The following is a 14,888-nucleotide window of genomic DNA, read 5'->3' as shown; positions in this document are numbered from 1 at the left end:
CGCGTTCACTTTACATTTAGTTCATATACAATCAGGACACAGTACAGTACAGCCTATGATTTGATCACAAGAAGACTCGAGTAAATAGTTAAATCGAATCGAACTAGATTCAGAGAATTAAAGGTAAATGTTTCGTTGAAGGAATCCAAATATATATTTTAATGTATGGGAGATATAAATTTCGAAATTATATATCTGGAATTACAGGTAAATGTTTTGGTGGAGGAATTTGAAAGTAGTATGTTTTCTTTGAATGGGAGTACATATTTTTTAAATTGTATCAAATATAAACTAAAGGGTACAATGAAGTTTCATTGAAGAATACTAAAACACCAAAAATCATCGTAAACATGTAGTATTGTTGAAACTGTAGGAGGAAGAAATTGCATTCACTTCAAATTCAAGTAGGCCAACATTCCATTTCATAAAGCATATAAACCTTCAAGCAGTTCATAGAAAAACACAAACACAAAAATCTTCCTTTCGAGTCAACATTTTGCAAAAAGTACATGTAAGGTTGATTTTTAGTGAATATAAGAAAAACAGAGGTAGATATTAAGATTTGGCGTTCCTTAGGCGAAACAATTGGCCAAAGAGGAAAATTTGTTCCTAATGTTATCACTGGAATTCACCTTCTTAATAGACAAGGTAAGACATTTTTGTCTGTGAATGTATTATAATAAACTTACACTGCAATAGATTTTATGAAAAAAAAAAATCATAATACTGAAATTTAGTATTTAAGATATGTACTGTTTATTTTACTCAACCTGGCTTAATATCAATAAGGAGTTTTAAGCAGTGATCACATTTTTAGTAGACAACTGTACCTCCGTTTTGGAAGCACGTGTTTGTTTATACTGAACTCCTTCCTGCCTACAGCTACATGTGCAAGACAAAAAGTCGGAACTTCAGAGTTTTAACAATAATAATAATAATAATAATAATAATAATAATAAAATAATAATAAATATAATCTTTACACTATATCAATCAACATAAAAGAAAACATTTATGAAGATACCTACTACATTTAAGTCTAAACTACCTGGAACCAGAGGAAAATTAAAACATCAACATTAGGTTTTAATCCTCTGATTTCATTGTGCAGAAGGTAAAAGAATACTGTAAGACACCAGATCAGTATCTATTGTCACATATGTTTCAAGAAAAGCTCCACAAGTGTTTGGGTGCTAAAAACCTTCAAGTAATTTTACAATTATCAGTAAAGTTTAAACCAAAAATCTACTTACAGTTCAAAGATGAATATAGTATTAAGCAACAATTCAATTTAATTTGACTATTTGCATCAGATGTTAAACATGCCAAATACATAAGGTTTTCAAGGGCAGCTAGTAAATAATTATCTTGTGCCAAAGAGGTTTTCACAACGTAACATTTCTAAGCCATTACTATCCACCCACTAATATGAAATGCCTATTGGGTAAGCTTATAACTACCATGAATGTAATGACGAAATGAGTAATTAGTGGTAATTACTGTCTGTAAATATGGACCATAACTTTACTGTTGGAAAGAAATTAAAAAACTAATTAACGTTTTTATGTCTTATTCATAGGATGACAGTGAACTGATGTGAGCCTCTAAAACACAAGATATAATCCAAAGAGCTGCTTCTCCAAATACCTACAATTAGTACTCATCCCCACACCACCAGGAAACTGAAGAAGAGCCATCATCACCAATTAATAGAGTGATGTCTGGTATGCAGGAGTTGCTCACCTGGTAAGGCCTCTCGCCAGTATGGCACCTCATATGATTCCTCATTTTGCTCAGTTCCACACTGGCGTAGTCGCATAACGTACACTTGTGGGGTTTCTCGTGAGTGTGTTTGTACCGAACGTGTCTTACCAGTTCACCTGCGGAAGATAACACAGACAGCTAGGTTGTTTTTGTGGCTCACCTGGTATGGTCTCTCGCCAGTGTGGCAGCGCATGTGACGCTTCAATTTACTCAATTCCACGCTCGCGTAATCACACTCTGTACATTTATGTGGTTTCTCGTGTGTATGTCTGTACCGAACATGTCTTACCAGTTCACCTGCGGAAGACACCAAGGGTAACATTTTACACAGTAGACTCCAGTCAACCATCTCACTCGATGCACCACCAAGACTGCGGAAGAACTGGTTAAGAGAACTGTCCCTATTAAGAGCTGCTCAATAAAAATTCTACATTTCATCAATAGTGATTACTATTATTATTACTCCCAAGCACACAATAAAGAAGAAGTGTTTATCTTTAAACATGGAGAGAGAGAGAAAAGGAGAAAAATTTTGACTCACATTAAGACATCGCATGCATGAAATGATTAACATGACACTAACTAATCTGCTACGAGCTATTAGTTAATTTCAACATTTTCGGAAGAATTTTATTGCAATACTTGGTTAATGAAGTACAGCGAGAAAATAATTTTGACATATGTGGTGTTACCTACTGATATATTTACAATTGTGTTATTTCTTTAGCTCTCATTACCTTACTGTTTCAATACAAGTATTTGAAGTTCCTATATACTGCACTCATCCCGTGATATCTTCAATAAGAATTTTATTTGTAAATTAAGTGGTGGTACATCAGATGGAAAATGACTGTAGTACATCAATTTGTTTTTTTTTTTTTATTTTAATTTTAATTTAATGATGCTGATATATTCGGTACAACACACATGCAAATCGTATTGAACAATGAAATGCACTTTTAGTGACCTACAACTACTCACTCTTTGAAATATACAGCCACTAGCTAATTCTGTTGTGCTTTAAACTAACGGTAATAGTAAAATGTTGGTATAATAAATACGAGTGTTGTAGTCTTTAAAAGACAGCAAATAAAATTTAACTATATGTTTCAGCAAAGTTCCATGAAACTATTAAGAATAGATATTTCAAATTATAATATTCAAATACAGGTGCATAGTTACTAGGCACAGATTTTTGACAATCAATCTCTGTAATGTGTAAAAAAAACACCAAAACATCAAATACCAGCACCATATCGTCACAGTCTACTATATACAGTCGCGAAGCTTGAGGTGTTTTTTTGCAAATCTCGTGATAAAGCGCTCCAAGCGGTTAGCAACTAGAAACAATAGACAGTCCATGGTCGACTTTGGACTGTGTCGTATTTCTGTCGAGTGCTAGCTCGTTGCGTATTTCACATTGATGCTTGTGAAATGTTCGTTATTGGTTATAATGAAAATGTTAATGGCTAAAATATAATAATTGGAATAATAATAATATGGGACAAGGAGGAGACGTTTGTAGTGCTATAAATTGTAGCAACAGTAAGAGAAAGAGGCCAGAGTTATCCTTTTTTCCGATTTCCGAAAGATTCAGAAAGGTTCCTGGGTTTCCACAAGAATGCTGTGCAGAAACAAAACTGTTAATTTGAAGTTCTTTGTGACTGTTAGAATACATTATATCCTTAAATTTCACAATGAAATGTTTCAGTCTAACCGAAAGGACACTAGATACCGGTTAAAGTTCTGTCACTTAGGCTGCTAAATTTCCAGAGAAATAAAGGTTAGGTCTACTTTTTTTTCAGAGGATATATTTTTAATTGTAGCTATTAATTTTGTTATTATTTTTATGTGTTATTTTACTAAAGACGTAGAAAAATTAAGTTTGTTTTAATGAAATTTATTGATCACGTTTTATTTTCAATTCTGGTGGGATTATTATTGCTTAGGCCTACTTTTTTCTTCAAAGGATATGTTTTTAATTATAGCTGTTAATTTTGTTGTTATTTTTATTTGTTGCTTTACTAGAGACATAGAAAAATTCTGTTACAATAAAATTTATTGATCACGTTTTATTTCCAATTCTGGTGTGATTATTATTGCTTAACCTCATCCCACTTTAACTACGTAAGCATACACTACAAGTACCGATACACGTAAGTTACTCCATTAATTCATATTTCCATTATTATTGTTGTAAAGAGAAATGCAAATTAATATTTATTGGTTTCATAGTTAATTATCGCTATCGCTATAATCTTGAATGAGTGAAGTTATTATAGTACATTTCAATTCGTTTTGCACAAACAAAAATTATATTAACTTATTTCTTGCAGGTATCTTCGAGTTTATGGTGGAATTTAATATGCATTCATTAAAATAATAAATTATCTTTATGCATTTAATATTTCAATAATGGAAGGAAGGTGGTAATTTTTTCCAAAAGAACACGACAACGAAAGTGTAACATATTTTGTCGGCTGCTAGGAGAGATCTGCGATGATGAGGCGATAGTAGCGATCCTAGTGGTGGGCAACTACCCATGTTTGCATTTTTACTACATATTGAGCTTCGCGACTGTATATAGTAGACTGTGATATCGTGCAGTAATTTTCATATATGAGTATATGCATAAAGTAAGACATATTCTCATTCATTGGATATCTAGTTCTGCACGTCTTAAATAAACCTTATTGTTTATGACAGCATTTTAATACCGTGTATGGAGAGATATATTCAATGGTTGTAAAAGTACACACTTTTTGTGAGAAACAAATTAAGTACCACTGAACAATAGTATAGGTTGAATAATTAGTTTTCCTTTTATTTGTTTTTGGTGAGAGTTAGCTCATCAGGGTATGATCTGGAAACAATTAGTATGATACTTAAAGAAAAAAATATGATAAATGTAAACTTCTATTAAATATTATAAGAATCATGAAGGTTTACTGCATTCATACTCATAAGCTGTTTACAAAGTATTAATGAGGGTGCTCTCCAAAGTGTGAAGATATCACGTTTATGCCTCCCTTCAAAAACGATATTCTGAAGAGAGTAGTGCAGGATATTTGGACATGAATAATATTTCAGCTTTATAATATACGATAAATTACAAATTTTTGTGTTTAAGTTGTCCTTTTACCTTTTATTTCACAATTCCCCACATGGTCACTTTCATGAGAACTAACTCAGAATTCTAATGTATAAATGATACAAGTCAGAAATCAACCCATAAACTAAATATATATATTGTCTTTCAATAATGTGTAAAATCCACATCAGATGAATTTAGAAACTATAAAAAAAATGTTCATATAAACCGAAGTCCAAAATCACTTTGATTCCAACTTACAGGCCAGCAATTCTTCCAATGAACTGAGGAAGCAACTAAAGTTCTATTCAAGTGTTGACAAAATAACACTTGATAATACCATATCAAGAAAGAGTTGAATGATGTAGATTACCACAATCACATTCCGTTCTGTTGTTGTTTTCTAAGCCAGGCGTTTGACAATAAAGTCATTTGACCTCTTGCCACTCCAATATTTTTCAAAGATATTATCATGGCCAGCCAATGAAGCACAGATTTTGAGGTGTTCCGAATCCATTTCTTGGTTTGAGTTGCACAATGGGCAGTTAGGGGACTGATATATTCCAATTCTATGCAGGTGTTTGGCGAAACAATCATGGTCTGTTGCCAATCTAAATGCAGCTAGACGATTTTCGTGGTAAATCGGGAATTAACTGTGGATTATGATGCAGAGAGTTCCATTTTTTCCGTTGAGATTGTGTTATCAAATTTTGTTTGTTGAAGTCTAAGTATGTAGATTTAATAAATCTTTTCACAGAGTAATACGTTGATTTAGTAACAGGTCTGTAAGTAGCAGTGCTGCCCTTCTTTGCTAAAGCACATTCCATTCTGTGAGTAGATTCAATTAGTTCTCCTAACATGATCAATATAGACTATTGCAGCTTTCTGCTTGAACTTTCTCACAAAAAATCACATTCAAATTAAGAAATCACAATCTCATTTACCAACATTCTGAATACAATACAAAGTAGCCGAAGTAAGACACCCGTATGTAGAAAGATTTCTTAATCACTGTGCCAAACGTAAAATCCTTGAAAGAATACATGGGACATTGGTTTGTCAAAAGAATGAGTTTTACATGGAAAATCAGTGAGTATTAGGGCAGTTTATTTCAAAGAACAGATCCTCAGTCACGTTCAGCTGTATTTGCCATTGAGGCACACAGAGATCATTCTAAACAATCCCTTTAAAGGTAAGCAAGCATGTTGTTAATGGAATATAAAAACTTCTGTCTGTATCTTGGAATCAACATGATTTCGGGAATGAGTCTATGAGATTAACTTCATTATTTTTAGGTCTTGTATCTACTTCTGATATGGAAAGCACATGCTATGAAACACACTGTATATCATACTAATTTTCTGAAATCCTACTTAAAAGATTTTCAAAATCTGTAGGTAGTCTGAAAATATGAACATACTGTATTTCATTAGTCACTTTTTATGAATTCCAAAACATATAAGTTCATATGAAATACAATAATGTTTGTACTGAATATTACTGAAAACATTTTAAATGTTAGTATTTAATTTTTAACTCTGAATTTCACAAAATGTAAAACAATTTCACTATTCAATGTTCTATACCTAATTATTAAATTGTATAGGAACAGAAAGAGGTTTTTTCCTCAATTTTTACGAAATATTAAAAATACTAGCATAAATTATTATCAAGTGCAATTAATTATAGGTACCTATATGCAAATCAACTTAAGAAATAACGAATCAAATTGTAATAAATAAATGGTTATAACATTAAAGTACTGAGTGTCATATTCAACTGAAGCGTCACATACAAAGCAATCATGTTACCATTTCAATGAAGTTAATAAATAAATTAACATTAAGAGAATCACTGAAAAAGTACTGTATATGGTAATCATAATATGGCATTAAATACAGTAATATAACTAAATTAAATATGATTTCTACTATTCTGCTTTCAACCTCAAATTCTTACATAAATTTACATATATTTCAACAGATTTCTAACGAGAAAAATATCAATAATATGAAATATTAGAAGTAATACAGTGGGTTATTTAAGCAATTTTCACATTATGCTTATTAATCGTACTTTGCTATAGACACTGAAAGATCTTAGTGTACCTAAATTCCACTGTTGGCAGTTAACCCTCTTCTTTCTTGTCCCTTCACTGCATGCTATGTTAAGTTTGTTTACAGGTATGCAATGAGTGATAAACTAAATATTACTAACACCACAAAAGCATCTCATAATAGAAGTCGTGAAAACATCGGAAATAATGCACAATCGCATTGTGTACATGAAAATACAGACACATAATTAAACGATTTCGAAAAAAAAGTGATAAGGAGAATCCAGACATTGATTTTATTGAACTTTCATGAGGTTACTCTACAATCTACATATATGAAAAAACAATATCCAACTAAAAATCCTGTCGAATGGGCCTTAATTTTCGAGATATTAATCATTTGAATTACCTTATCGCTCTTATAAGAAGATGCAGCAAGAAGGTGCTGTTAAGCGTGGTCTTATAGTGTAATAGATAACGTGCTGTACTGGTATTTTAGGGTTAATAGTTCAAACTTAACTTTTACCATAATGTTCTCATTTTAATTTTTGATTAGGCTATTTTTTTATTTCTGATTTTCACTTTCCTTTCATTGTATTTTTTTTTATAGTTTATATATTTTTGTCAGTTTATTTTATTAATATATTTATTCTATCATCGTAATATCATGGAAAGATGAATCCTGTGGGCACATACATACTTCAATAGCAGCAATAAAAGACAAGTTTATCCCAATGGGAATTCTTATATGTAAGAAGAGAAAAGTGTAAGACACGCAGAAAATGTGTTTTTGTTTTTGAATATATGAAATGAAAATAATATATTATGGACAGTAAAGAAATATGTGACACTGGAGCATATTTTCACGTCATCCATAAAAGCATTGCCATCAAGCTTCTCAACTGTTTTTGCTTATAACAAAACTAGCAATCATTAGCAATTTTCCTTATTTAAACGAACCTGTTGGAATTGATTGTTCGGGAAGAAAAAAGATGAAAGGTCTGGAACACGACTCTTCCAGAGTAGTTTTGTAATTGAAAGAAAAATATGAAATGAAAATGGAATGTTTCTGTCTGTTTGCTTTTATTTGTAGAATATCTCAAAGATCGTTCACAAACGATCATAACATAATGATTTTTTTTTTACTAATGAGGGTGCTTAACTTACGTCATTCACCCATATAAAGCCAGTCATGTAGATCAATTCACTGACAGAGTCGTTGCCCAGGGTGCACCATAGAAGGCTTGTCTACACTACACTCACGATAAAATGAGATGATGATGGAGATTTTGTTGGGATGCCACAGGGGAAGCAGAGCTCCCAGAGAAAACCCTTGTGTTAGCTGGACCATGGGCTTGCCCAACACAAGTTACAAATCAGGGATATGCCGAGGATTGAACCTCGGTCCACAGAATTATAAGTCCAGCGCTCTAGACACTAGATCACCATGGCAGCTTCATAATGATGTTAAACTTTTATATTTAACTTCCCTCCCTGATTCATCTCTCGAAAGAACTCTATTTAGCCCCCTTCCATCTGGTATAAAGTAGTACAATTTTAGCATTCCTTCCTGTTATATTGATTTTTTTTTTCGTAAAAACGAAATTCGTTGAATTGAAATATTTTAACATTAAATTATATGGCATATCATTTCGTAATACTGAATATTTCGTTATAACATTTTACTGTACCAAATTTCCTGGAAAACCGCTTAAAACTTTTCTCACTGAACTCACAATACAATGAAGCTACATCCCAACCATTTAAATCAGCTTGCTGATTCTCCATTAAAGCTAGCAACACCACTACCAGACTATAAGCCACAACTGTCAGAAATGATTAATTTCTTCAATTAGAAAGAAAATAATTAGAAGAAAATAATTAAAATATGTCTTCATAAACCTATTGATTTTCCATCTCAACATTTGTTTTTAGACTTTAATGTACTTAACGTAAGACAAATTTATTATATTGTATTAATAAAATTCATACATAAAAATCGAAATAATTTTGAATTGTATTCTCATAGTTATGAAACAAAATGTATGAATTCTTTAAGATTGAACCAAAATGCAACACTGTTACAGTATTTAATCATAGTAGTAATTTAGGCCCAAGAATATATAACAAATTTATATTTAAATATCCTAATCTTGTCAATTCTAATAGTTCTAGTATTAAATTTAAGAAGTTATGTATGGATTTTATAAAAATTGAAAAATTGTAAATTTAAATATTCTTATTGTGTAGTAGACATAAGACAAATTGTATTGCATAATTATTAATTTCAATTCAGGGATCCGCCCCTGAGCACGAGTTCTACTTTTTCAGGGGCGAGCTAAAGATTTTCTGTATATATTATATTTTATGTTACAATTATTAGCAAAATAATAAATAAATAAATTAGTTATTTTACGACATTTTATCAACTGCTATGGTTATCTAGCATCTGAGTGACATGAAGGAGACAATGCCAGTGAACTGAGTCAGGGTCCAATGCTGAAAGTTACCCAGCATTTGCTCTTAATGAATTGAGGGAAAACCTCGAAAAAACCTCAACCAGGTAACCTGCCCGCTAATTTCACAGTCGAGCATGCTAACCATTACTCCGCAGCAATAGACCTGATTCATTCTATTAATAACATAACTCTTTCAAGATAAAAATATCGTTAAAATTTAAGTACCTATAGGCCTACTTCTTGAAGTTAATTTTGGCAATATACATTTACATTATTCACATTCTGTCACAGCCAAATATTAAATTTTATATACCAACATTTCACTGTGCGCCATTCAGTTTAAAGTATAGTGATGCATGCAAAACAACTCTCAAACTCACCTGAAGTGGTAAAAGCACTGTCGCAAAATTTACACCGATGTGGTTTGGTTCCTGTATGCGTGTTGACGTGGTTCTGTAATGAAGCCAATGTTTTGAAACCTCTTTCACATACACTACATTTGTGTGGCCGTTCTTCTGAATGGGACTTCATGTGACGTGACAGCAGGTACCTGGTGGGTGGAATAATATAAATATAGTTGCAAATCATTACAATGTAAACAGTATAATTAATTACTCTTGCTATCAACAGTGCAATGAAATAAGATTAAACTACTCTGGAGTGCTTTAGAGAAATTTAACACATCCAATGTGGATAATTAACTATAGTTCGATCAAATTTTAGTGACCTTAAAGAAATCATGATTATCACACTCTAATATCAAACAAGCTAATATAATCACTGTTCTTTCATATAGTCTATTAATTGCTTTGCTATCTCGGTTACTTCATGTTGAATTCACAACAAAATATCATGTACAGCCTTAGACACAAAAGTGACTGCTCTCCTGCAGCATGAATTTGTCGAAATCCACTTCGGACAGCGCCTGATTCACAGACTAGGGAAAGGATGTTTATTTTGCACCTAATTTACTCCTTGAATATAGCTTTGATATAGATTAGTTTTAACACTTGACCTACAAACACACAGAAAAGGTAACAAACAAAACAAAGGAAAAACGGAGCAAAGTCGTGCATAAGAAATTCATTCACGTGTAAACCTAAGCTCCCATGGAATCAAATGAAGACTTCCGATGGGTATTTAGCGTACAGTAGCCAGTTATTTTTATTATCTAAGATTATACCAGTGCGACAATTAGATAATGGAACTAATGTTATGAACTTATGAGCAAGAATGGAACAAAGAGAGAATTTGCGTTCAGTTTGGCAAAAATGTTACAGAAACATTTCAGAAGAAAAAAGTTCATGGAACTAATTGTATGTCTCATGCATGTAGGTTTGAGTGGTATAATCGTTTATCACTGGAAGATGTTTGATGAATAGCCTGGCCCAGCAAAAATGACTGAAATGGCAGAGATGATTAAAAAGATGCGGAAAATAATCACAACAACTAATGTGCAATTCTCTGAATGATTTCAAAGAACTTTACATTAGTATGGAAACATTTCATAAATAAAAATTCAGAATTAAAAAAAAAAGTGTATGTGGAATTTGTGCCACATTTATTACCAGGCAAAACAACAACTTCACGTTGAACAATGAAGAAAACACTTAGGCAAGTGAAAACGAAACCTGAATTTGAGGTTATAGGTAATAAGATATGGCGTTTTCTCTACGACTTCCAGAAAAAGCAACAAAGAATGGAGTGAAAGTCAGTAAACTCTCCCCAAGACAAGAAAGATATAAAATCAAACCAATAACTGAGAAAATATACCGAAATGACATACACACAGAAAAACAATACTTCCAAAGTCAAATAAACAAACAAATAAAACTGTCAATCTTCAATATCGCCCCACACTACACATAGGACTTGATATCTGATTTTTAAGTTTCTTTATGGATTAGATGGGTTAAATGAGGGGATTACTCAGTAAAATTAAGCCACAGTATGTGACAAGGTTAGTGGATTAGTTGAGGGGATTATTTAAATATGAGGTCTCTCCTATGTGTAGTGTAGGGGAATACCCAAGTTTCACCAATAAAACATTTGCGGCAAGAAATTTGCTGGGTGGTTTTAGTCAGGAGTGTCTCTAGGTATAGGCATTAAACAGTCCTGAACATTAAAATTTTGGATGTGCCAAATTCCATTTCTAAGATGAGCACATGAGAATGGCGAATTTATTACGGAAATGATAGTGAGGCTGGTAACGAGCATGGACTAATTTTTACACCAACAGGAAACCGCCAATAATTTTGCATGCAGGCTTCTTTTCAGGGACAGGGCTATTTTAAGCACCATACGAGTAAATATACAACACAAAATAATCAAGTTATTATGTCTCGTCTAAAAAAACCATGGGAAGGATTTTTTTTATCATTTTTAAAAGTTTAGACCTACTGCTAAACAGAAACAACGAATACAAAGTGACGTTAACTTACCTTTTAGGACTAGTGTAATTGCAATAATTACACATATGAGCCTGAGTTACAGTCTGAGACTTCTTGGGTAAAATCTTAATTATTTTTGTTTTATCATCTTCATCTCCAGATTCCTATAACAATAATAATAATAATAATAATAATAATAATAATAATAATAATAATGAACCGCTAAATTTTAATAATGACCAGGACAATGGCCGCAATTGTTAAACCTAGTAAGAATACTAAAGGTACGGTCACACGTCGCTACTTTTGCAAGCTGCAGTACAAAAAACTGCACAACTCTTGTACTGCGACGTGTGAACAACGGTGCAACTCGAAAAGTAGCGGCTGCCGAACCTGCTGCCCGCTACTTTTCCATGCTGCGTGCAGCTTAAAAGTAGCGACGTGTGAACAGGGTTCTCAGGGTTGCAGCCGCAGCATTTTTGATATCGGTTTTGTTGAAACTTTTACTGCGGTTGGAACCAGTGTTACCACCCAAATGTGCCAATGATACTTTTATTGTTTGGATATATTTTAATGTTAAATGTGATGAAAATAAATTATTTGTAACAGTTAACAAATACACAACACAGTCTGAGCATAATTGCTGACGATATAATTCATTTTTTAAATTTTCCGTAGCATAGTTCCAAACAGGAGGGTTGCCAACATTGATTACGTGAATATACTGTTGGTTATCATTTAAGTATATAGGCGTTTTTAAAAGCTTTACAGTAAAAATAATGTCAATTTCTGAATCCTAGATACGACAGGAAAGCAAATAATATATAAGGAAGCTTTCGCATGAGTTTCTTCATAATGCAAACATAACCACAAAATGTATATTGAGAAGTCAACACGGAGATGGAAACCTGCAGCATGACTGTGGCTGCACAAAAAGTAGCGTGCAGCGCGCTACTTTTGGCTTACGTGTGAACACGACATGCAACTTTTGCAGCTGCAGTACAAAAGTTGCGCTGCAAAAGTAGCGATGTGTGACCGTACCTTAAAAAATCTGATATATTTTCAGTGTTGCCAACTCACAATTCCATTTACCGCTGCACAAGCTTAAAAAACCGCTAAACTGTAGTTTAAAAACTCCAGATTTTTCTTAACACATCACTTCCAAATTTGAAATACAAACTATACAGTTTTAGGAACTGAAGAATTTTATATAAATATAGATTAAATTATGGAAAGTGTGTATCACTTTGTAGACTCCATGTTCTATGCAAAATCGTCTTCATATTCGTACAGAGTTTTACGTGGCAAAATTGAATGAAATACATCAAGAATATTATATTGGAACTTCGGAAATAATCACATTCATAATCACACCACTCGGTTCGAAATCTGATTTCATACTGAGCAGGAGAGTCAGGAGACGTGCCTACCAACAATAAGTCTGGTTTTAAGTATGTCTGTATTACATGAACTATAACGCGGAATGATAAATTAAATAATATATCATAAATAAAAATAATAATTCAGTTCATTATCTATTCTTTATGATTAAATACATCGATTCATTTACAGAAACAATCCATACATTAGATTAAGAGTTTAACGAATACGGCATACTTTATTTGTTCAACAACAATGGATAATACCATACTAAACTTTGGTTTATGATTAACTAACATTGTTGTCCGCAAGTACATATAAAAACAATTACCACATCTTTACAGAAAAAAAAAACTTAAAAATATCATTTCCCTCTGCAGGAATCATCAAAAAACGCTAATGCTATCAATAACATACAGCAAACTAAGGATACCTGACCTTTTTTATATCATTAACTGTAAAGGTAAGTTTTAATTGTCATTTAAATAATTTTTTCATAAATAAAATAAGAAATAATCTGTTGGACATTGTACTGAAACTGTACATCACTTCAACTTAAACATTCATTAAATTGCTTCTCAAGAGTCATATGTAAGTTTTTTCTTCGATGAACGATTTTTAAAAATGGAACAAAATCAATCATCTTGCATACTTTACTTACCAAAGCTATGCCACCTTCTTCACCCTCATCAAAATCATACACTGTGAGATCCTGGTCATCTCCCTTGTCATCCTTGTCATCTGGCTGCTGGACAATGAGGACATAGCTCACCTCCCCGGGATTTGTATCAGATGGAACGATTGTAACTGTCTGATACGCATCACCAGCATTTAATATCATCTGACCTGTTGACTCTCCACTTGTGGTATTGCCCTGTTGAATAATAATCTTTTATAAAAATATCTTCCACACAAGTTTCTGCTGTATAAACCCCAAGTATATTTCTTCCTATTATGCAATGGCAATAATTGTATGATATGATATGATATTTATTTGTCAATCAACTTTAGAATTCACAGTTATGGTGGACCTTCACATTTCTGTTTTTCGATCCACTATCCCTTTAATACATATAACTCTTTTCTATTAATGTATTCTTTGCCGAGAATTTCTTGATTACTTTCTAATGTTCTGTTATGACTGAATTGCTACATGTCCTTCCCCCTCTATCCTCTTCTATTCTCTCCCTCTTACCTAGACTGTCTCCCTTCCATTTCTCGTTCACCTATTAAATAATGCATATTCCTTCCTTAATAATTTGCGTTATTTATTTATTTTCTTCTCTACCCTCAAATCCTGCCTACTCTTAATCATTGTTTTCCCACTATTTTCTCCTACATTACTTGCTGCCTTTTCCGTTTACTCTTATTTACAACACTTACATCACTTTTTTTTTCTATCCTCTGTTTATTTACATATTTATCTCAATAATTGTATAATCAATCAATAAATCAGCCAAACTGAAGTCTTAAATGATGACAAATGGTGATACATTTGTTAACTCTAGCTATTTTTGTTATAAACTAAATAAACAGTAATTACTAACAACATTAAAATATGCAATTAAAAGTCACAGAATAAAACATTAAAAAATTCAAGACAGCACAGAAGGGAGAGGGGGAAAGAGCGTGCGAAATTGATGACAATCATTATTCTGCATTATTGTCAAATTCTACCTTGCTTAATTCTATTCTGGGTTTCATGACAATATTGGACTTAATACTCAGGACAGTCATAATTATTTACA

General features: G+C 32.4%; 1 protein-coding gene across 8 annotated transcripts in view; it reads right to left on the bottom strand.

The window, feature by feature from the left end:
- LOC138692250 (transcriptional repressor CTCF-like) overlaps positions 1–14,888 on the bottom strand; it is a 58,465-nt gene that overhangs the window by 15,556 nt on the left and 28,021 nt on the right. For 7 of the 8 annotated variants that reach the window (XM_069815396.1, XM_069815392.1, XM_069815397.1 and 4 more), the window contains 4 exons: positions 13,802–14,014; positions 11,812–11,924; positions 9,751–9,920; positions 1,925–2,061 (listed from right to left, as the gene is read on the bottom strand). In XM_069815396.1, the coding sequence (XP_069671497.1) occupies positions 1,925–2,061; positions 9,751–9,920; positions 11,812–11,924; positions 13,802–14,014 (633 nt within the window). Of the gene's footprint in view, positions 1–1,743; positions 1,881–1,924; positions 2,062–9,750; positions 9,921–11,811; positions 11,925–13,801; positions 14,015–14,888 lie in introns of all 8 variants that reach the window. The other variant, XM_069815395.1, reaches the window with a different exon arrangement.

This window comes from Periplaneta americana, chromosome 16 (assembly GCF_040183065.1).
Source record: "Periplaneta americana isolate PAMFEO1 chromosome 16, P.americana_PAMFEO1_priV1, whole genome shotgun sequence".
NCBI lineage: Eukaryota > Metazoa > Arthropoda > Insecta > Blattodea > Blattidae > Periplaneta > Periplaneta americana.
This window is presented reverse-complemented; position numbering and strand designations above follow the sequence as displayed.